At 43.2% G+C, this 24904-nt stretch overlaps 1 protein-coding gene across 1 annotated transcript; it reads right to left on the bottom strand.

Annotated features, from left to right (window-relative positions):
• Window positions 1-18533: 18533 nt before the first annotated feature.
• Window positions 18534-21836, bottom strand: LOC124661673 (WUSCHEL-related homeobox 8-like). The gene is made up of 3 exons (XM_047199549.1): window positions 21638-21836; window positions 19094-19612; window positions 18534-18920 (listed from the first exon to the last, which is right to left on the bottom strand). The coding sequence occupies exons 1-3, from the start codon at window positions 21834-21836 to the stop codon at window positions 18835-18837; spliced, it is 804 nt and encodes a 267-aa protein (XP_047055505.1). The 3' UTR covers window positions 18534-18834.
• Between the last annotated feature and the right edge of the window lie 3068 nt (window positions 21837-24904).

Raw genomic sequence — 24904 nt, 5'->3', positions numbered from 1 at the left:
AACTGAGTGCGATAAAAGAACTTTCACGAACACATTTGTTCATCTGATGTAAATATTCTCATGATATGGACAAGTACTTAGGCAATTTATAATAAGATACATGCAAATAAAGTCATCTAATAGTTATGTCAATCATGGAAAAGATACCAACAAACTAATAATAAGCATCATGAATCATGTCTATCAGCAGGATTGCAATGTTCATAAAAAGACATGATAAAGTGGTATCTCGCTTGCCCGTATTTGTACAGCAAAACATAAATGCCCAGGCACCTTTGAATTTCATGGAAAGACTAGAAGTAGAGATTATCAAAGATAAAAGCATCAAAGTTATACCACAGTTAATCATATTCTGGGACAAGCATATTACACTAAGAATGACAATTATGCTCTCAAGTAGGTGCTCAAAGAAAGGATGGTGACTCAACATAAAAGTAAAAGATTGACCCTTCGCAGAGGGAAGCAGGGATTAACATGTGCTAGAGCTTTTCATTTTTTAAACAGAAGTAAAATTGTTTTGAGAGGTGTTTGTTGTTGTCAACGAATGGTAGTGGGCACTCTAACTACCTCGTCGACCAGACTTTCAAGAGCAGCTCCCATGAAGGACGTTATCTCTACCAGCAAGGTAAATCATCCCTCTTCTCTTTTGTTTACACATGTACTTTAGTTTCATTATGGATGACACTCCCCCCAACCTTTGCTTACACAAGCCATGGCTAACCGAATCCTCGGGTGCGTTCCAACATTCACATACCATGGAGGATTGTCTATTTACAAATTAAGTTGCTTACTGATAAATCAGGGCAAAACATGTGAAGAGAATTATTGATGAAAGTTAATTAATTGGGGCTGGGCACCCCGTTGCCAGCTCTTTTTGCAAAATTATTGGATAAGAGGATGTGCCACTAGTCCATTGGTGAAAGTCTGTCATGAGTAAATGACAAGGTTGAAAGACAAAACACCACATACTTCCTCATGAGCTATAAAACATTGACACAAATTGGAAGTATTTTGAAGGTTTAAAGGTAGCACATGAGAATTTACTTGGAATGGTTTGACATGCCATGCATAGGTATTTATGGTGGACACTTTGGAATAACTTGGTTTTCAGGGGTTTGGAAGCACGAGCAACATTCCCGCTCAGTACAAGTGAATGCTAGCAATAGACTGGGAAGTGACAACCAAGAGAGCAATAACTGTCATAATCATGCTTGCGACAAAATAAATTAACAGAGGCATAAAAGTGATACAAGAACTCTGAGGCAAAGTAAATCATCGAGGCTTAATTGACTTTTGTTTTTCAGTCATATGCATGCGTGAGCATGTGCCAATTCAATTCAAATGAATTATTCAGAGGAGGATACCACAATATCATACCTATCTATGAATAAAACAATGCAAGCAAATATTTATGACATGCTACTCATATTAATAAATTGGAGCTAAACATGAGAGATCATGAACTACTAGACTTTCATTAAATGACATATACCTCACATGAACCAACTAAGCATGCTCACATGGATGAGTATATGTACAAAAATGAAAACAAATAGAGTTCATACCAGCCTCTCACCACAGTCGAGTTGTCGTAGATCATCATTATTGCCTTTCACTTGTGTAGCTTGAATAATATGAAGTGAAAACCAAGCTCCAACCACCGGAGACCGCTGAAATCCATAATAAACTTTACAAAACCCAAGAAGAACAACAAACATTTTTGGTGTTTTCGAATTGGAAACAAGAACAAAAGGAAACAGGTAAACAAAGCAAAATCTTTTTGGATTTTCTCATAGCAAACCAACGGTAGTAAATAAAGCAAAATAGGAACAAGAAACCAAAATAAACAAATGGTAAAGAGAAGCAACAGAAATATTTTTGGTCTTTTTGTGTTTTAGGAAAGGAACAAAGAAAAAACAAGAGAATGAAAACTAAAAGAGTCACATAAACACAAAGTAGCAAAAATCTGTCAAACTTGACAGCAGTACAGTAATCATTTTTTACGAAAATCTTCCGCTATTCAACTCGAAAAGTGCTCAACTAATGAAAGCTAGATAATAACCTGGGGAACATGCAAAAAATTGGCTTCTCAAAATAACATTCTGGCTGTTTTTAGGAATTTTTTTTAGTATCAGTCCAGAATCTGTTTTTAGACAGCACTTCCCCAAATATCATCTTCCTCATATTAGAGGCCACCATAAGAGGCGAAACAAGTATGTACAAGTATCCGACAATTGTAATATGCGATGAATGAGTGATGTCGGCATACCTCCCCCCAAGCTTAGGCTTTTGGCCTAAGTGGAGATCAATCCCACGGTGCCCATGAGGTGGCACCTCCGTAGTATGATGAAGAAGGATCCTGCTCTTGGTACGTGCTGGAAGACGCACCAGGATACGTGACAGTGTACCTGTCGGAGGGTTCGGCATCCTCGGAGTCATGTTGTTGGTGGAAACCACGTATCCTCACCTGCTCATCCACCTCCTCCTTAGAGCGCGACCATGGCTTCCTACGCACACTGAACAAATCGGTCTGCGGCAAAGGGATTTCCCTCTCATCCCCGTCAATAAACAACATTTTATAGACAATGTTTCCTAAATTAGAGTCAGTTGTGACAAATTGGTGACTCTTCATAGCAGCAATATCAAGCTTAATAGGAGTTAGTTTCTCATCACTAGTATCAACAGGAAGATCTAGATATGCAACAATACGTGAGGCAACAATTCTTCCATAAATAGGTCCCTTACTAGCCAAGCGACGAGCAATGAGAGCACCAAGATGATAAGGTGTACTTCCAGTAAGTGCAGCAACTAGAAAATCAAGATGATAACTAGAAATGTTGCTAGTATTCTCCCTACCAAGAATGCTAGTAGCAAGATAGTAAGCGAAATATCTAATGGCAGGGAGCTGAATGTTTCTTATCTTGCTGCGCTGAATGGTACAGTTATCATCGTTGGTAACTTCTCGATAGAGTTCCGTCAAAGCTTTGGGACGGTTCTCGATCTTCTTCGCTGTATCTACAGGAGTAATATCCAATGCAACACAAAAATCCTTCAACTTCATAGTAACAGGCATGTCATAAATCCTAAATTTAACTGATGGTGAGAAGGATGAGTTGTTGAATTTAAAGCTTTCAACAAAGATTTTAGTTAGCATGTAGAATTGACTACTCTCATCTTCCATATAGGTAGATAAGCCTACATTATTGATGAGGAACAAGAAGTCATCAAGTAGCCCTGCATTACGCAAAAAGTCAAAGCATGGAAAGGATGAAGCATTAGGAACTCCATTATCCTCTTCAGCTTCGAAGCTAGGTGCAATGACATCGTCATCATAGGATCGCCTAACTCGAGTGGCTGCCCTTGAGGGCCTTCCCGCTCTTGTCATATCCCTTTCGAACACTTCTCCAAAGGTGTGGTTATGCATCTTCCTTTTCTGAAATTTTTCAACAAACATTATAAAAGTTGATTTTGAGACATATAAATGAGGGAAACTACTATAGGAACTTGATAGAGTACTAAACATGCATCAAAACTAATTTTTACAACTTAGAACAAGCATGCAAGCTCACTTAACATGTCACCTACAGCAGCAAAATACTCAAGATATACTCAACCAAACAAAATTCTATTTGGATAATCGGAGGAGTCACATACCGGAGAGTAAATGTGCCAAATTTCAGACAGAAATCTGGGCTGAGCAAAGAGATCGAGAAATCCTGAGCTCTTGGGAGAAAACGTGAGTGAGAACGAACTGGTATGAGTTTTTTCGAGAGAGAGAGTGGAGTGAGTGGAAGGGATGACTAAGTGGGGCCAGGAGGGGCCCTCACCACAGGGTGGCGCGCCCCCCTCCTTGGCCGCGCCGGCACATGGGGGGCAGCCCTGGGGTGCCCCACTGGTCAGCCCCAGGCACTCCCAGGTTGCATTTCGAAAAATAAGACCAACGGTATAATTTTTGTAAATTTTTGAAAACTTCGAAAATGCACATTTCTGGATGCTAAAATTACTATTTCACGACAGAAAAAGGTTTTCAAACTTCTAAACAACTAAAGCATCTGGCAAAACAAGTAGTACTACAAAAAGTAAACAAGTGTGGAGAAAGAAAGAAATGTTGTTTAGCTCTTCTATGCATATAAAATGTACTTGTTAACAAGGTTGATCAAGTCTTGCCACCAAATAAATTTTACATGACATAAGAAGAAATAAACCTCAAATCAATCATGTTACCTTATATTGTATTGATATGGATCCAATCATAATATTTTGATATCCTTCTTTAGGCTCATATATAGGACAATCAATAACTCCCACTTTGATAATTCTCAAATTAGAAATTGTATTAACTCCCCATACTTTATCAATCCTCTTGGGAAAATAAACAGTATGCTCCTTGTCATCAACATTGAAAGTAACTTTTCCTTTATTGCAATCAATAACAGCCCACTACGAGTGTTAAGAAAAGGTCTTCCAAGAATAATAGACATATTATCATCTTCAGGCATTTGCAACACAACAAAATCAGTTAATATTAAGCAATTATTAGTAACTTGAACATGAACATCCTCACATATACCAACAATTATTAGTAATTATTAGCAATTATTAATAGTAGATTTATCAGCCATTTGCAAAGATATATCAGTTGGTATCAACTTATCTAAATAAAGTCTCTTGTAAAGAGAAAAAGGCATAACACTAACACCTGCTCCCAAATCACATAGAGCAGTTCTAACATAATTATTCTTGATGGCACAAGGGATAGTCGGTATACCTGGGTCTCCTAACTTCTTTGGAACCTTGCCATTGAAAGAGTAATTAGCAAGCATAGTGGAAATCTCCTCATTAGGAATTTTGCTTTTGTTAGAGACAATATCTTTCATATACTTTGAATAAGGAGGCAATTTAATAGCATCGAGTCAAAGGGATTTGCAAGAACAAAGGTTTCATCCAATCACAAAATTTATTATAGTGTTCTTCCTCCTTTGATTTTAGTTTCTTAGCAGGAAAAGGCATTTGCTTTTGAACCCAAGGTTCTCTTTCATTACCATGTTTCTTAGCAATAAAATCTGCTTTAGTGCACTTTTTATTTTTAGCATGGTTTTCAGGTTCATCTTCAACCTCTTCTTTATCTGAACATCATTCTTATCATTATCTTTATCATGTTCATTACCACTTTCAGTTTCAGCATCAGAAATAGAAATACTATTAGGATCATTAATAGGCTCAGAGGATTCTACAACAGTTTTATGTTTCTTCTTCTTTTTCTTAGAAGGAGCGCTAGTTTCTTTAGTTTGTTGAGAATCTTGTTCAACTCTTTTGGGATGCCCCTCAGGATATAGGGGATCCTGAGTAGAAACACCGCCTCTAGTTGTTAGTTCATAAGCATGTTTTTCTTTAGAAGTATTTTTCAACAAGTCATTTTGCACTTTAGTGAGTTGATCAATTTGAGTTTGAACCATATGAAAATGTTTAACAAGCATCTTAACATCATTGGAGGTTCTCTCCACAATATCATGCAATTTACTAATAGCTTGAGAATTTTCCATTAAATGATTCTCTACTCTCATATTAAAATTATCTTGCTTAACAATATAATTATCAAACTCATCTAAACATTGACCAGGAGGTTTTGAGTAAGGAATATCTTCTTTATCAAAGCGTTGAAGATAATGTACCTCAATCGTGGATGAAGGGGAGTTATCTTACATAAATCTTCTATGGGAGGTAAATTCTTCACATCTTCAGATTTACTACCTTTCTCCTTAAGACATTTCTTGGCTTCCCTCATATCTTCATCATTTAATTTAATCATACCCCTCTTCTTCAATATTGGTGTTGGGGTTGGTTCAGGTGTAGTCCAATCATCATGATTTCGGCTTATTCTAGCCATTAATTCTTCGACTTCGATGCAGGGTTCTTTTCACGAAAACACAACCGACACAACTATCCAGGATATGCCCTAGAATCAATGGTTAGTCCACTATAAAATATATCAAGTAAGTCATGCTTCTCCGAGATCATGTCCGGGTCGAGCTACGATAAGAGAGCAAAACCTTGCCCAAGCTTCAGGCAATTTCTCTCCATCTTCCTGGTCAAAACTATAAATTTTCTGTAAAGCAATATGTTGAGCACTACCAGGAAAGTATTTTCGAAAGAAAACATCAAGCAAACCAGTTGGACTATCAATAGAATCAGGAGGCAAACTATTATACCAAGTTTTAGCATCATCCTTTAATGAGAAAGGAAAATTTTTAGCAACAAAATAAGTACGCTTCTTGATATCATCAGAAAACAAGCTACTCAAAGTAGAAAGCTCAATCATGTGTTCTACAACACTTTCTTTTTCAGTACCACAAAAAGGTGTTTTCTCAACAATAGATATATGAGATAAATCAAGAGAAAAATCATAATCCTTATCCTTAATGTTTATAGGAGATGTGGCAAATTTAGGATCGGGAGACAGTTTATATCTAACGAGCACGTTGTGCAAGAAGCTTTTAATGTTACTTGCATCGGTAGTAGCATTACATTTATCAATAAAATCATCATCAAGTTCCACATAATCTTCATCAAGATCATCACTAGAGTATTCAACGAGACTCGGGTGAATTAACAGGTGTAACAGTATTTTCATTAGGAATTTCAGTATTTTCAATTTGTCTAGACCTAGCAATTGTAGCATCTAGAAAAGGACCTAATGAACCATTATCATGAAGCACAGTAGAAGCATTATCAAAATTATAAGAAGAATTTTCAGATTCAACAGAAGTACCAGCATGTGAAGCTTGTGGTGGTGAAACAAGTTGACTTATCACAGATGGTGAATCAAGAGCAGCAGAGGTACTCAGAGTTGTACCTTTTATTGTAGTGGATGGTAATATGGCGACTTTAGCATCGCGAGGTTTACCCATGATGGAGGATTTGCAGCGAACAATATCAATCCAGGTGAACTTGCAAATAAAGCTATGCTCCCCGGCAACGGCGCCAGAAAATAGTCTTGATGACCCACAAGTATAGGGGATCGCAACAGTCTTCGAGGGAAGTAAAACCCAATTTATTGATTCAACACAAGGGAGCCAAAAAATATTTGTAAGCCTTAACGGCGGAGTTGTCAATTCAGTTGCACACTGGAAACAGACTTGCTTGCAATAGTTTATCAGTAGCAACAGTTTTATAGCAGTAGCAGTAGTGAAATATAAGCATCAGTGTAACAAAGACAGCAGTAGTGATTATAGTAACAGCAGGATTAAAATACTGTAGGCACAGAGATGGATGAACGGGCGCTGCATGGATAAGAGAACTCATGTAACAATCATGGCAGGGCATTTGCAGATGATAATAAAACAGTATCCAAGTACTAAACAACTATAGGCATGTGTTCCGTATATAGTCGTACGTGCTCGCAATGAGAAACTTGCACAACATCTTTTGTCCTACCAGCCGGTGGCAGTCAGGCCTCTAGGGAATCTACTGGTAATTAAGGTACTCCTTTTAATAGAGCACCGTAGCAAAGCATTAACACTCCGTGAACACATGTGATCCTCATATCACCGCCTTCCCCTCCGGTTGTCCCAATTTCTGTCACTTTGGGGCCTCGGGTTCCGGACGACAATATGTGTATACAACTTGCAGGTAAGATCATAAAACAATGAATATTATCATGAATCAATAACATGTTCAGATCTGAAATCATGGCACTCGGGCCCTAGTGACAAGCATTATGCATAACAAGTTGCAACAACATCATAAAAGTACCAACTACGGATACTAGGCACTATGCCCTAACAATCTTATGCTATTACATGAACAATCTCATCCAATCCCTACCATCCCCTTCAGCCTACGAGCGGGGAATTACTCACACATGGATGCGGGAAGCATGGATGGTTGATGGAGAGGCGTCGGTGGTGATGATGGCGATGATCTCTTCGATTCCCCGTCCGGCGGGTGCCGAGACGGAGTTTACGGTCACGAGACGGAGTTTCGCGATGGCGGCGGAGTTACGGATGTCTTCGGCAAATTGGTCGAACCCCCTCGCGTTTTTAGGTCGGAGGCCTTAAGTAGTCCGAGAGGGGAGCGTCGGAGGCTGGCCGGCGCCGCCACCATAGGCGGCGCGGCCCGGGGGCCACGCGCGCCGCCTTGTGGCGTGGGCGCCTCGTGGCCCCCTCAGTCTCGTCTTCGGCTCCGTCAATCTTCTATGAAAATAGGCCCATTGCAATTATTCCGGGGATTTTCCTGAAAGTTGAGTTTTGCACAAAAATAGGACACCAGGGCAATTCTGCTGAAAACAGCGTTAGTCCGTGTTAGTTGTATCCAAAATACACAAATTAGAGGCAAAACAATAGCAAAAGTGTTCGAAAAAGTAGATACGTTTTGGACGTATCAATGTGGCTAGGTTATTTGGGCAGCCGCCACTGGCTTCTCAGGAGAGAACCCTTCTATATATACATATAGCTACATGGGTGATACGTCTCCGACGTATCGATAATTTCTTATGTTCCATGCCACATTATTGATGTTATCTACATGTTTTATGCACACTTTATGTCATATTCGTGCATTTTCTAGAACTAACCTATTAACAAGATGCCGAAGTGCCAGTTCCTGTTTTCTGCTGTTTTTGGTTTCAGAAATCCTAGTAACGAAATATTCTCGGAATCGGACGAAATCAACGCCCAGGTTCCTATTTTCCCGGAACCATCCAGAACACCCGAGAGCCGCCAGAGGGAAGCCCTGGGGGCCCCACACCACACCCGCGCGGCCAGAGGGGGGGCCGCGCCGCCCTATGGTGTGGGCCCCCGAAGCCCTCCTGCGCCGCCTCTTCGCCTATATAAAGCCTCCATCGCGAAAACCCTGAGGCGTTCGACGAAAACCACAGAAACCTTCCAGAGCCGCCGCCATCGCGAGGCCAAGATGCGGGGACGGGAGTCTCTGTTCCGGCACCTGCCGGAGCGGGAAGTGCCCCGGAAGGCTTCTCCATCGACACCGCTGCCATCTCCACCGCCATCTTCATCACATTGCTTTGCTCCCATGAGGAGGGAGTAATCCACCACCGAGGCTGAGGGCTCTGCTGTAGCTATGTGGTTCATCTCTCTCCCATGTACCTCAATACAATAATCTCATGAGCTGCTTTACATGATTGAGATTCATATGAGTTTTGTATCACTACTATCTATGTGCTACTCTAGCAAAGTTATTAAAGTAGTTCTATTCCTCCTGCACGTGTGTAAAGGTGACGAGTGTGTGCACCGTGTTAGTACTTGGTTTATGCTATGATCATGATCTCTTGTAGATTGCGAAGTTAACTATTGCTATGATAATATTGATGTGATCTATTCCTCCTACATATGCATGAAGGTGACGGTGTGCATGCTATGCTAGTACTTGGTTTAGTCTTTTGATCTATCTTACACTAAAGGTTACTAAAATATGAGCATTATTGTGGAGCTTGTTAACTCCGGCATTGAGGGTTCGTGTAATCCTACGCAATGTGTTCATCATCCAACAAAAGTGTAGAGTATGCATTTATCTATTACGTTATGTGATCAATGTTGAGAGTGTCCACTAGTGAAAGTGTAATCCCTAGGCCTTGCTCCTAAATACTGCTATCGCTACTTGTTTACTCTGCTGCGTTACTATTTGCTTGTTTCTTGTTTCTTTGCGTTACTACTTGCTGCAATACTACCACCATCAACTACACGCCAGCAAGCTATTTTACGGCACCGTTGCTACTTGCTCATATATATTCATACCACCTGTATTTCACTATCTCTTCGCCGAACTAGTGCACCTATTAGGTGTGTTGGGGACACAAGAGACTTCTTGCTTTGTGGTTGCGGGGTTGCATGAGAGGGATATCTTTGACCTCTTCCTCCCTGAGTTCGATAAACCTTGGGTGATCCACTTAAGGGAAAACTTGCTGCTGTTCTACAAACCTCTTGCTCTTGGAGGCCCAACATCTGTCTACGGGAAAGGAGGGGAACGTAGACATCAAGCACTTTTACAGGCGCCGTTGCTTGGGAGGAAAGGTAAAAGGCACTCATACTCCGGTTCCGGGTAAAGTACTTTTACAGCGCCATTGTGTTTGTGCTCGAAGCTATTTCCTTTAGATCCTGCAATTGCATCTTTTTGTTTCTTGTTTACACTAGTAAGGCATAATGGACAACATCTGTGAGCTTTTTATTCTATTTCTGAGTCAAGACATGAATGGTTTAATGCGAAAATTAAAAAACCCATGGAATCTTATTTGCATGCTAGTAGCAATGATATTAGTATGAACGCTTTGAACACCATTGTTGCTAATGATATGGAAAATTCTAAGCTTGGGGAAGCTGGCTTTGATGAGCATGATATTTTTAGTCCCCCAAGCATTGAGGAGAAAATTTACTTTGATGATACTTTGCCTCCTATTTATGATGATTATAATGATAGTGGTCTTTTGGTGCCACCTACTATGGAGAGTAAATTTTGTTGTGATTATACTATGCCTCCAACGCTTGATGAGAATAATAATGATAGCTACTTTGTTGAATTTGCTCCCACTATTACTAATAAAATTGATTATGCTTATGTGGAGAGTAATAATTTTATGCATGAGACTCATGATAAGAATGCTTTATGTGATAGTTATATTGTTGAGTTTGCTCATGTTGCTACTGAAAGTTATTATGAGAGAGGAAAATATGGTTGTAGAAATTTTCATGTTACTAAAATACCTCTCTATGTGCTGAAATTTTTGAAACTACACTTGTTTTATCTTTCTATGCTTGTTGCATTATGCTTCTTGAACTTGTTTATTTACAAGATTCCTATGCATAGGAAGCATGTTAGGCTTAAATTTGTTTCATACTTGCCTTTTGATGCTCTCTTTTTGCTTCAAATACTATTTCTTGCGAGTGCATCATTAAAGCTACTTGAGCCCATCTTAATGGCTATAAAGAAAAGAACTTCTTGGGAGATAACCCATGTGTTATTTTGCTACAGTACTTTGTTTTATATTTGTGTCTTGGAAGTTGTTTACTACTGTAGCAACCTCTCCTTATCTTAGTTTTGTGTTTTGTTGTGCCAAGTAAAGCCGTTGATAGAAAAGTAAGTACTAGATTTGGATTACTGTGCGAGTTCCAGATTTCTTTGCTGTCACGAATCTGGGTCTACCTCCTGTAGGTAGCTCAGAAAATTAAGCCAATTTACGTGCATGATCCTCAGATATGTACGCAACTTTCATTCAATTTGAGCATTTTCATTTGAGCAAGTCTGGTGCCATTTTAAAATTCGTCAATACGAACTGTTCTGTTTTGACAGATTCTGCCTTTTATTTCGCATTGCCTCTTTTGCTATGTTGGATGAATTTCTTTGATCCACTAATGTCCAGTAGCATTATGCAATGTCCAGAAGTGTTAAGAATGATTGTGTCACCTCTGAATATGTTAATTTTTATTGTGCACTAACCCTCTAATGAGTTGTTTCGAGTTTGGTGTGGAGGAAGTTTTCAAGGGTCAAGAGAGGAGGATGATATACTACGATCAAGGAGAGTGAAAGCTCTAAGCTTGGGGATGCCCCGGTGGTTCACCCCTGCATATATCAAGAAGACTCAAGCGTCTAAGCTTGGGGATGCCCAAGGCATCCCCTTCTTCATCGACAACATTATCAGGTTCCTCCCCTGAAACTATATTTTTATTCCATCACATCTTATGTGCTTTTTCTTGGAGCGTCGGTTTGTTTTTGTTTTTTGTTTGTGTTTGAATAAATTGGATTACATCATGCTTTTGTGGGAGAGAGACACGCTCCGCTGGTTCGTATGAACACATGTGTTCTTAGCTTATAATATTCATGGCGAAGTTTTCTCCTTCGTTAAATTGTTATATGGTTGGAATTGGAAAATGATACATGTAGTAATTTGCTATAATGTCTTGGGTAATGTGATACTTGGCAATTGTTGTGCTCATGATTAAGCTCTTGCATCATATGCTTTGCACCCATTAATGAAGAAATACATAGAGCATGCTAAAATTTGGTTTGCATATTTGGTTTCTCTAAGGTCTAGATAATTTCTAGTATTGAGTTTGAACAACAAGGAAGACGGTGTAGAGTCTTATAATGTTTACAATATGTCTTTTATGTGAGTTTTGCTGCACCGGTTCATCCTTGTGTTTGTTTCAAATAAGTCTTGCTAGCCTAAACCTTGTATCGAGAGGGAATACTTCTCATGCATCCAAAATACTTGAGCCAACCACTATGCCATTTGTGTCCACCATACCTACCTACTACATGGTATTTTCCGCCATTCCAAAGTAAATTGCTTGAGTGCTACCTTTAAAATTCCATCATTCACCTTTGCAATATATAGCTCATGGGACAAATAGCTTAAAAACTATTGTGGTATTGAATATGTAATTATGCACTTTATCTCTTATTAAGTTGCTTGTTGTGCGATAACCATATTCCTGGGGACGCCATCAACTATTCTTTGTTGAATATCATGTGAGTTGCTATGCATGTTCGTCTTGTCTGAAGTAAGAGAGATCTACCACCTTATGGTTAAGCATGCATATTGTTAGAGAAGAACATTGGGCCGCTAACTAAAGCCATGATCCATGGTGGAAGTTTCAGTTTTGGACATATATCCTCAATCTCAAATGAGAAATTTATTAATTGTTGTTACATGCTTATGCATAAAAGAGGAGTCCATTATCTGTTGTCTATGTTGTCCCGGTATGGATGTCTAAGTTGAGAATAAAAAAATAGCGAGAAATCCAATGCGAGCTTTCTCCTTAGACCTTTGTACAGGCGGCATAGAGGTACCCCTTTGTGACACTTGGTTAAAACATGTGCATTGTGATGATCTGGTAGTCCAAGCTAATTAGGACGAGGTGCGGGCACTATTAGTACACTATGCATGAGGCTTGCAACTTGTAAGATATAATTTACATGATGCATATGCTTTATTACTACCGTTGACAAAATTGTTTCATGTTTTCAAAATCAAAGCTCTAGCACAAATATAGCAATCGATGCTTTTCCTCTATGGAGGACCATTCTTTTACTTTCAATGTTGAGTCAGTTCACCTATTTCTCTCCACCTCAAGAAGCAAACACTTGTGTGAACTGTGCTGTGCATTGATTCTTACATATTTGCATATTGCATTTGTTATATTGCTTTGCATTGACAATTATCCATGAGATATACATGTTACAAGTTGAAAGCAACCGCTGAAACTTAATCTTCCATTGTGTTGCTTCAATGCCTTTACTTTGAATTATTGCTTTATGAGTTAACTCTTATGCAAGACTTATTGATGCTTGTCTTGAAGTGCTATTCATGAAAAGTCTTTGCTTTATGATTCGGTTGTTTACTCATGTCATTACCATTGTTTTGATCGCTGCATTCACTACATATGCTTTACAAATAGTATGATCAAGTTTATGATGGCATGTCACTTCGAAATTATCTCGTGTTATCGTTTTACCTGCTTCGGGACGAGCAGAACTAAGCTTGGGGATGCTGATACGTCTCCGACGTATCGATAATTTCTTATGTTCCATGCCACATTATTGATGTTATCTACATGTTTTATGCACACTTTATGTCATATTCGTGCATTTTACTGGAACTAACCTATTAACAAGATGCCGAAGTGCCGGTTCTCGTTTTCTGCTGTTTTTGGTTTCGAAATCCTAGTAACGAAATATTCTCGGAATCGGACGAAATCAACGGCCGGGTTCCTATTTTTCCCGGAACCATCCAGAACACCCGAGAGCCGCCGGAGGGAGCCACGGGGGCCCCACACCACACCCTGGCGCGGCCGGAGGGGGGCCGCGCCGCCCTATGGTGTGGGCCCCCGGAAGCCCTCTGCGCCGCCTCTTCGCCTATATAAAGCCTCCATCGCGAAAACCCCGAGGCGTTCGACGAAAACCACGGAAACCTTCCGGAGCCGCCGCCATCGCGAGGCCAAGATGCGGGGGACAGAGTCTCGTTCCGGCACCTGCCGGAGCGGGGAAGTGCCCCGGAAGGCTTCTCCATCGACACCGCTGCCATCTCCACCGCCATCTTCATCACCGCTGCTGCTCCCATGAGGAGGGAGTAATCCACCCCGAGGCTGAGGGCTCCGCCTGTAGCTATGTGGTTCATCTCTCTCCCATGTACCTCAATACAATAATCTCATGAGCTGCTTTACATGATTGAGATTCATATGAGTTTTGTATCACTACTATCTATGTGCTACTCTAGCAAAGTTATTAAAGTAGTTCTATTCCTCCTGCACGTGTGTAAAGGTGACAGTGTGTGCACCGTGTTAGTACTTGGTTTATGCTATGATCATGATCTCTTGTAGATTGCGAAGTTAACTATTGCTATGATAATATTGATGTGATCTATTCCTCCTACATATGCATGAAGGTGACAGTGTGCATGCTATGCTAGTACTTGGTTTAGTCTTTTGATCTATCTTACACTAAAGGTTACTAAAATATGAGCATTATTGTGGAGCTTGTTAACTCCGGCATTGAGGGTTCGTGTAATCCTACGCAATGTGTTCATCATCCAACAAAAGTGTAGAGTATGCATTTATCTATTACTGTTATGTGATCAATGTTGAGAGTGTCCACTAGTGAAAGTGTAATCCCTAGGCCTTGCTCCTAAATACTGCTATCGCTACTTGTTTACTACTTGCTTGCGTTACTATCGCTTGTTCTTGTTTCTTTGCGTTACTATCTGCTGCAATACTACCACCATCAACTACACGCCTGACAAGCTATTTTACGGCACCGTTGCTACTCTGCTCATATATATTCATACCACCTGTATTTCACTATCTCTTCGCCGAACTAGTGCACCTATTAGGTGTGTTGGGGACACAAGAGACTTCTTGCTTTGTGGTTGCGAGGGTTGCATGAGAGGGATATCTTTGACCTCTTCCTCCCTGAGTTCGATAAACCTTGGGTGATCCACTTAAGGGAAAACTTGCTGCTGTTCTACAAACCTCTGCTCTTGGAGGCCCAACACTGTCTACAGGAAAGGAGGGGGAACGTAGACATCAATGGGCCACATGGGCCAAAGAGATACACACTAGACCAGCCCAGTACCGGTTCAACAGATTCTTTCTTCAAAAACGAAGAAATTTGTCAATTCTTCAGAACGGTGTGGTTCAAAAGCTTCTTCAAGTGGTATCTAAGAGGTTGAACTGTGTGGCAAAAGAAATGTTTGGAAGAACACATGGCTGGGCTCCTGTGAAGTTGATTGGCAATGCACGATGATCTCCTTTTATATGTTGGTACCTTGCCGAAAGAGCAGCAAAGTTGTAATGCCATGGCCCCTTCAAAATAATTTAATAGACACTGTTGACAAGTGAAATTGATGAACGCTAACTAAGTCTTTATAAGCATGATTGGCTCGAAACCCTGTGGATTCATGTTATGGTGCTGCTAGAGGGATGACGCGAGAGGGCCGGCCGGGGGCTTTGCCCACGGCCGGTAGCAAGAGGGAATGGATTTCCTTCTTATTCTTGCTTCATTAGATTGATACGTCTCCTCTCCTTATATAGAGAGGTTTACTTGACCCCTAAGAAAGCGACCCTTATCACTAATTAACCATAAGACTAATGGGCTATAGCGCCAGCCCAAGCCCATTACGTACTCTAACACTACACCCCACCTGGACATGCAACCCGTCCTCGAGCTGCAACCTAAACAAACCATGACTCGACGCAACACAAACCTAACACCTAAAAACGAGCCTTTTACATCTCGGTTTGTTTTATTACTCTCAACCTGAAATGGACTGGGACGCTTTATTGTTGACCCCTGAACATAAAGTGGACACCATCCGCCCGTCGGACGTGCACCTATATAGCCACCTGGATCCCATGGAAACCAGCGGGACAAAAGGAGCTCGCGCGGCGGCCAGCGGCGGAATGTAGTGGTGCTACGCGGTGCGCTCCTGTCGGTGACACCATGCCTTCTCCCTGCCGGATGACTGTCGATGGCGCAGACTTTGAGGTTGCTGCCCGCGAGAGAAACAACATGTCTGCCGCCCGTGGGGGAAACCGCACACCCAAGATCCCCGCCGCAGCGGACGAGACCGAGATCCCTTGCGCAACGAAGCGCAACTTGGAGGAGCTGCAGCTGCAGATCAGGCATCTCCCGCACACGCCGATGCACTAGGAGGCCGCGCACAGCAGCCTGCAGCCTCACCGCCGCCGATAAGTGGCGGATAGCAATCCAAGCCGGAAGCGGTGACGGCGACGGAGGGAAACAGACCTGGTGGAAGGGCATCCCGGGCGGTGTCGATGTAGAGCCCGGGGCCAAGGTCGCTCCCACACCGCCAAAAGGCAGGGACGGCGTCGGTAGCGGCAGCAGCCACTGTTGCGGTGTTGGTGGCGACGGCAGCTGCTGCTGTTGTTGCAGCTGCCCACTGAACGGCAGGGACAGTGTCGGTGAGGACAGCAGCTGCAGTGGCGGCGTTGGTGGCGGCGGCAGCAGCTGCTGTTGCTGCTGTAGTGTCCCGGTGGGGAAGAAGGCGGCTGGCTGCTGGAGAAGAGGGACCCCCGGCGCCGAGGTAGGGCCCGGCCCGGAGATGGTGGACAGCGGCAGCGGGGACTGCAGCAGCCCGGCGTCGGGTGGCGGTGACGACAGCAGCAGCATCGGCTGCAGCGGCCCGGCGATCGCGGCAGAGGCCGCCTGGTGTGTCGCCTGGTGTTGGTAACAATTTGGTATCAGCTTTCCCGGGTTCGATCATGTCCAACCCTCCACCGAGTTCTTCCCACCCGCCGCCGCTACACTCCGACGTCCCCGTCGTTCTCTCCCCGACGGAGATCACCGCAGCCCTCCGCGATCTCACCACTGTTGTCCAGGAGATCCGCCTCTTCCTGGCCGGTCCCTATGGGCCGCTGCCGCCGGCGGCGCTACTGCTATGGCAGCCGACGCACCAGGCGGCCTCCGCCGCGATCGTCGGGCCGCTGCAGCCGACGCTGCTGCTGTCGTCGCCGCCACCCGACGCCGGGCTGCTGCAGTCCCCGATGCCTCTGTCCACCATCTCCGGGCCAGGCCCTACCTCGGCGTCGGGGGTCCCTCTTCTCCAGCAGCCGACCGCCTTCTTCCCCACCGGGACTCTACAGCAGCAACAGCAGCTGCTGCCGCCGCCACCAACACCGCCGTTGCAGCTGCTGTCCTCACCGACGATGTCCTTGCCGTTCGGTGGGCAGCTGCAACAGCAGGAGCAGCGGCCGTCGCCACCAACACCGCAGCAGCGGCTGCTGCCGCCACCGACGCCGTCCCTGCCTTTCGGCGATGTGGGAGTGACCTTGTCCCCGGGCTCTACATCGACACCGCCCGGGATGCCCTTCCACCAGGTCCGTTTCTCTCCGTCGCCGTCACCGCTTCCGGCTTGGATCGCTATCCGCCACGTGTCGGCGGCGGTGAGGCTGCAGGCTGCTGTGCGCGGCCTCCTAGTGCGTCGGCGTGTGCGGGAGATGTGTGATCTGCAGCTGCAGCTCCTCCAAGTTGCGCTTCGTTGCGCAATGGACCTCGCTCTCGTCCCCTGCGTCGGGGATCTTGGGCGTGCGGTTTCCCCTACGGGCGGCGGACATGTTGTTGTTCCCGCGGGCAGCGACCTCAAAGTCTGCACCATCGACAGTCATCCGGCGGGGAGAAGGCATGGTGTCCCCGACAGGAGCGCACCGCGTAGCACCACTGCATTCTGCCGTCGGCCGCCGCGCGGGCTCCTTTTGTCCCGCTGGTTTCCATGGGATCCAGGTGGCTGTACAGGTGCACGGCTGACGGGCGGATGGTGTCCACTTTATTTTCAGGGGTCAACAATAAAGCGTCCCGGTCTATTTCAGGTTGAGAGTAATAAAACAAGCCGAGATGTAAAAGGCTCGTTTTTAGGTGTTAGGGTTGTGTTGCGTCGAGTCATGGTTTGTTTAGGTTGCAGCTCGAGGACGAGCTGCATGTCCAGGTAGGTGTAGTGTTAGAGTACGTCATGGTTCTGGGCCCGTTAGTCTTATGGTTTGCTTAGGAGGCAAGTAAGTCTTGCTTAGGAATCAAGTAAACTTCTCTATATATGGAGAGGATATGTATCAATATAATGAAGCAAGAATAAGAAGGAAATCCCTTCCCTCTTGCTACCGGCCGTGGGCAAGGCCCCCGGCCGGCCCTCTCGCGCCATCCCTCTAGCAGCACCATAACAATTCATCTCTTTTCAACTCAAGTGAGTGTCACTTTTTTTCAATAAAAATATATATTAATATCGAAGGATACCAATTACACCTAGCCTCTGCAACAACGCAATGCCCTAAAACATTACGGATGCATACAGCCAAAAAAAAAGAAATAAAAACTAAGAAATAAAAATCCCGCTACAGTATCATAACCCTAGCAACAGTAATACAACCACCACCAAGACAACACCTGAAAATCAGACTCTTCAAAAGCGACGCCTTCAAAAATAAAACAGCGTTAGCTCTAACGGTTGTGGGTAAGTAAACGGTTGTGGGTAAGTAAAACAGCGTTAGTTCTGATGGTTAAAGTGACACGGAAACGAATATAAAACCAGCCTACCATTTTAGGGTACAAATTCAAACCGTGATACTGATCACCAACGCTTGAAGAATATGTAGCCTAAGGACAAACACTGTATATTAGCTTCTCAAAACTATTTCCACGAGAAAACACATTTCACTCAAGCTAGTTACTCAACTGAGGAGGTCAACAAGACCGTGATAACCAACACATAGATGCTACTACTACCGACGCAAATTTCTCACTTCATGTGAGCAAAACAAGCGCATGTTGAAAACTTTCACTTTTTTTTACAGGGACGCCGTGTCATTCAGATTTGCCATGTCATCCGTACATGTCAAAGCTTCCACCCTGACGGAGCTGGGAGAAGCTCCCGGAGGTCTCCGCCTTCCCCAAGAGCTGGTCCATTCCTACACATATCAACCAATATCAGATTCACTGGCTTCTATGAAATTTTATGTTGTATTTCTTCTGTTCTAAAATATAAGACGTTTTGGTAGGGTAAAATAGCTTACCAAAACATTTTATATTTTGGGACGGAGGTAGTACTATACAGTGAAGAGATGGTATTTGTTGAACATACTTGGGTTCGACATGATGGTCTGGTAGAAGGACATCTGGCCCAAACTGCCTGACGACCTCGAGCTATTGTCATTGGTAGATCCATACATCGTGCCATGCTCATGACCTGTGTCGAAGTGATGATGCATCTCTGAGAATCTTTCAGGATTGTGAGACCTCGCAGCCATGGTCTGCTGCGGTGGCTCATCTGATTTAGGCTTCTTCTCAGTTGGGGAATCCTCGTCTGCCTCCGCTTCAGATTCACCGTTATTTGGTAGAGAAGCTGCCTGCTTCCGCTTCGACCTTGCACGTCTGTTCTGGAACCAGTTGTAGACATTAGTCTCTGAGATCTGGCCGTGCTGTGAGAGCTCCGCTGTAATATCTTTGATCTTTTGCTTGCTTGGTGTTCCATTTCCTTGGTCAAAAATGCTCTCAAGGATCTGCAGCTGCATCTGGGTTGGTGTCCATCGCTGCCTCGCTGTGATCTTGTGGCCTCCATGAACCATTAGAGGATCACAATACAGATTACCAAGCCTCATACCTGTCAAAAAAAGAAATATCAGCTGACTACAAAAGGAGCTGACTGTTCTGTCAACAAAAGATACAGTAGAATAGACCAAGAGAAAATTTGAGAAGGCTCAGCAAACTATGTTTTAAGAACCTATCCAGACTAGCAGGTCTGTGTTTTGGGAGCATACCATAAAAGCACAATTTTTTTAGCGGTATTAGATGAATATTTTTTTAAGAAAATCCTAGGAAGATGAAAAAAATCGGTAAGGCCATTAGGTTATTAGGAGAAATCAACGTAATTCTATATCAATAAGTTCACACAAATTGCTAATTGAAAGAACATGCTCAAGTTTTGAAGAGGAAAGTTAGTTGATATGAAGTAGTATTAACTAATGTTCCGCTACGAAATGGACAAGGGGTGCAAATTATACGTGATTGATAAAAAAAATTATTAGAATGGGAGAATAAGAAATAGAGTTTTGAACCAGTAGAAATATAATCAGACAAGTAACATGCTATGAGGTTCCTGCATGTCAAGCTTACATTCCACAGAATAGCAGAAAATTGTGGAGCAATAGGGGAGCACATGGGAACATGGCAACAGCATAGCAATCGGTCCCACGTGGCAATCTTGTGTCACTACATATGCATCATTGGCTCTATTTCATTTATTTGCAACGTTCGAGCACCAATCTCGAGCCCCCACTATTAAAACTTAATAACACATAGACTGCCCACGCCCCATGGTGATTGATCATACAGTGTTTGTACAGCGTAAGATAAATAACAAGGTCATACCCATGAATATGACCTGGACCAAACAAATTAGAAGATTCCAAAATATGGACTACATTAAGTGAGATACTTCCAAAGCATAGTGTGGGCCAACCTATTGGCAACTTCCTAACAAGTCATCAAATTGATGATCTGGCCCTTTCTGTATTTTCTATGGTAGTATTCAGTTCACCTCACAAGGAACATGGTAATAACAAATACATGGTTGCAGGTAGTAAGGTTTTGCGGCGATCTGTGTGGTAAATCCTGCAGTGATTACAGTAAGAGAATTTAATTCTATTTTTTCTAGAATACTGTGTGATGTGTTAGCAGCAAGAGGAGCGAGGGAACTGAGAAACCTGATATCCATGCCCACCCTCTCCAGTTTCCACTGCTAGTCTAAATTTGGAAGCTTTGTTCTTAGCCGTTTTTAGTCTTCTTTATTGGTAGTTTTTTGTTTGTTTGCAGGGTTTTATGGTTAGGCTTTTGCTCTTGTTAATGCCATTTCAGTTTTTTCTCCCAATTCAACAATGCTTGTTTTGACGCTTGTTCGAGAGAGAGAGAAAAAAAAAGGGTTGTAGCCACAAACTCCAACCAATTGAGTGTTTGCTTGCAAGTTATAACTCAGGTTAGTGATGCAGTGCTTTCATTGGCCTAACAACACAATCTCTGAAATATCCCGTTACACTAATCAGGAGGTTGTCAGTTACTATTACGAAGAGTTATGAGCATGCTAAACAAAGAAGAAACATTAATAGGACCCTGCATAATTAATGACAGAAAATGACATGCCATAAAGCAAAATCTTACTGCCCGTCCCCTGCATTATCATTGCAATCATCAACCTTTAAAAGCTAATCCCAAAGGATGATGCATACTACCATCTATTGGCATGAACAGAGTAAATTAGTCAAATGGTATTTTCACCAGTTCATCACCAGTCAAAAACAAAAGACTGAACGTTGTATTAGCATGGACAAGAACAGCGATAGAAATGTGGACAAGAACGGCAATGAAATGTGTGGGGTTTGGTCATGCATTAAGTGAGAAAAACTAAAATCTGTGAGAAATCGTAAAGTAGTTAAATTATATTAATTCTAACTCTACAGATAGCGCTACTAGTGCTTTTACAGATCCGACAGTAACCCGTAACATCTGAATTTATTGTTCACAAAGAAACAAGGCCGCGTCCTTGATGAAAGAAAGAGAGACTTTTCCACCCTTTATGCAGAAAGAAAGAGCAAACCGAACCCAACAACGGCAAGCATGTGTACAGACGGACCTGCAATGGAGTCCTGGTGCGCGGTGAGTGCGCGGTGCATCTCGACGAGCTGCTCGCAGATGGTGGCGTAGATGGAGATCTGCTTGCGGAGGACCTCCATCTGCTCGTCCGTCATCACCTTGACGTACCCCAGCGCCTCCCCCGCGCCGCCCGTCTCGTCCGCCGGCGCGGCGGCGGAGCTTGCCTTGTCCCACTCCATGGCTCCCCGCTGACCACTACAGGAGCGCACAGAAATCTTGGAAAGGAAAGGAGCCCCCAATTTATGGAATTTGGATGGGCCGCTGTGAAGACGGAAGGGAATCCGTTGAGCGGATCGTGATTCCCGGCGGAGGCGGGGTAGTGGGGATGGATTATCGGCTGGACGCGGCCCGGATGGGAAGTAGTAGGAGAAAATCACGGCAGCTCCCAAATTTCATTTCTTTCCCCTCGTTTCGGCGCGCGCGTAAGTAGGATCGTGATTGCCGCGCGAGAACTGCGAGTGGAAGAGAAGCGAGACTGCGGGAGCAGAAAGAAGAGATGCTTTTGGTGTTTGGGACTTGGAAGTGAAAGAAGAAACAAAACAAAACAAAAAGCTGACAGCTCGTGCCACTGCCCAAGAACGCAGCAGCTTTGGGTCGGAAAGCTCGGAACGAACGCCTGGCTCTCTCCCTGGCTAGTTGCCTGTCTGGGAAGTGCTCACTGCTCACTCACTGAGCTCCCGGAGAGCTCGCGGTGCTGCTGCTGACTGGAACTGGAAGAATGCCATGCGCGGCTGGAATTTCTTCTGGATAGTTTCTTGGTCAAGGGCTCGAGGCAATATGCAGGGGGAGGGAAGGACAACTGATTTCAAACGAACTATGATGGATAGAATCGAGAGTGTTGATCTGCGACAAGGAGGGAGCTAGGGGAGGAGTAGAAGGGAAGTGTGGAGTGCGTAAAGGGAGGGGAAGAATGATGGTGGCGTGGGCATGTGAGGGGGGCGAAAGCTGAAGACGACTCCACTGATGTGAGTACTGTTGCTTGTCTCGCTCGCCAGGATTAAAATCAACACTACAGAGTATACTACGCGTAGATGTATGCTGCTGTATACGAGTAGTTGTATTTATTGATTTGATAGCGCCGGCCTGCAGGGGCGTAGGTTAGGCCGAATTGCCTGCACAACTCTACGTGTCGAGTTAAAATGCACAGCCCACTGCACTGTATTCGTCAACGCTGGGGAGGAATATAGTCGTGTGCACCGGCACCGTCATAGAACGCATGACCACGCTCGTACGTACGTGGAACGCGGTGTAGATATTTCTCATGTCTTCAGAAAAAAGGTAAATCGCTTTTCCAGGGTCTATTTGGTGGGGATTTTCAACATATGCCAATATTAAGGTGATATCAACTTACATGCGACCTCTGCAACAACACGATGTTAAGAGCAAGTTAAGACATTCAGTTTTGCACACAACCAAATTATTAAATAGAAAATACGGAAATATCCGACGAATTGACCAGCGACTCATGAAGGAAAACAAAATCCGGAATCTCCGATCGCTGTGCTCATAGCAGTTATGCACACGATTTAACATGGACATCGCCACATAAGCAAAATGTGTGTTCGCGTAACATGTGCTACCAAGCAACATGTACATATGCCCCCATCGTGCACTACCGAACCCGAGGTAAACAACACAAACGTCAAGAGCTAAATCCTTCACATTGGGTAGCTATTAAATCACCAAATCCACTATCATAGACACTATGCGACGGGTGCTACACCAATGCAGGGCACACCATGAGCCACATCACACACCTCCTCAGTCGTCTAAAACACCTACACCATTGCGTCGGGGTGGCACAAAGCTAGATGGCCAAAGTCGCTTTCAACTCCACCATGACTTCTCATGTAGGACCTTCATCGCCATCGTCTCCATCTAGCATGACAACGATTGCCAACAGGTCGCAGGCTCTCTACTCACATAGAGATTGCAAGACATGCTAGAAGACGAGAAACACTGCATTTTGCTGGTAAGCCGGAACGATGTAAACCCACCCCCAACATTGCTCACCTCGATGGGATATGTCTATAATAGCATTCTATTAATTTTCATATCATCATTTTGATCCGTGTATACCGTTAATTTGGGTTTTGAAACTAGACTCAAGTTGCTATGAACTCGTTCTTTTTGTCGTTCCAATTTTTGAATGACAACATATAATTGTTATAAAATTAATAATGAGCATATTTGTGACATTCAAATTTTATGTGCAGATAAAGAGTGGGTACTCTCAAACGTTTACAATAACTATGATATGGTAACATGCCATGAAATTACTATGGGTGCAAGTCTTGCATTGGTGAATGACATTTAGGAGCATGTCAACCATATCAATATGGTAGTTAAGTATCATATAATATGGTAAGTAAAGGTAATAAATTTGGCAATCATAGGTGAAAAGGCCAAATAAAGAAAGCATACTTAAATTTAGCAATCATAAGTTAAACTATGATATAGTTTTGACATTTTAACCTTTTTAAATATACTTAAAATGCATTTTAAATAAAGAAATCATATGCGCCCGAGAGAAAAAACATCCATGTCCCAAGAGTAATGCAATAGAGTGTAGTACTCCCTTCGTCTCATGAAGGTTTTCTGATTTTTTAAAAAAAATTTAAATGTATCTAGATGTTATTTACTATCTAGATATAACTAAATTTTGAAAAATCTCAAACCAACCTTTGTGGGAAGGAGGGATTATATAGCAGTAGCTATCGCATTGTATAAACACATCACTAAGGCGCTGTCTGTTGTACGAATTTGTGCATTTTATGATCATTTATATTCACTCTGTTTTAAAAGTAAGTGATACAACTTTATCTAGATATGGATGTATCCATACGTTCGTATCTAAACAAAGTTGATGAACCTGTCAAAGAGAGTAGCATTTTTTTTCCAATCTTAATGTGAGGACCTAGATCTCTAGCTGGGTGGTGTTCTTGGTTGTGTGGGTTGATTCAGCTATTGCTGACAGCTTACACCCATGAAGGAGGATGTATATGGTGGTATAGGATACGTGGTGGGATATGGTACAATGGCACCATCGTGGCATCTTCCATCCCTCACTGTGCAGGTGCTAAAGAAGCTGTACCACCAGCATCCACACGAACGGAACATGATGCATGTACATGGAGTAGCACTTGACCAGCCCTACGTACCCGCAGCACCAACATACCCACCTGCACCAGCACCAAGCAGTGAAGTGCGTGGCGAGAGGGGAGCTAGATTCCGAAAGAGCTAAAGT

This window comes from Lolium rigidum, chromosome 6 (assembly GCF_022539505.1).
Source record: "Lolium rigidum isolate FL_2022 chromosome 6, APGP_CSIRO_Lrig_0.1, whole genome shotgun sequence".
NCBI lineage: Eukaryota > Viridiplantae > Streptophyta > Magnoliopsida > Poales > Poaceae > Lolium > Lolium rigidum.
The sequence above is the reverse complement of the archived record's forward strand: the minus strand, read 5'-3'. Positions and strand labels throughout refer to the sequence as shown.

Coding starts and splice junctions, on each gene's coding strand:
- LOC124661673 (XM_047199549.1), bottom strand. CDS start 21,836: ATGGAGTGGGACAAGGCAAGCTCCGCCGCCGCGCCGGCGGACGAGACG. Junction 19,613..21,637: donor GCACCAGGACTCCATTGCAG/GTCCGTCTGTAC, acceptor TTTTTTTGACAG/GTATGAGGCTTGGTAATCTG. Junction 18,921..19,093: donor GACCATCATGTCGAACCCAA/GTATGTTCAACA, acceptor TGATATGTGTAG/GAATGGACCAGCTCTTGGGG.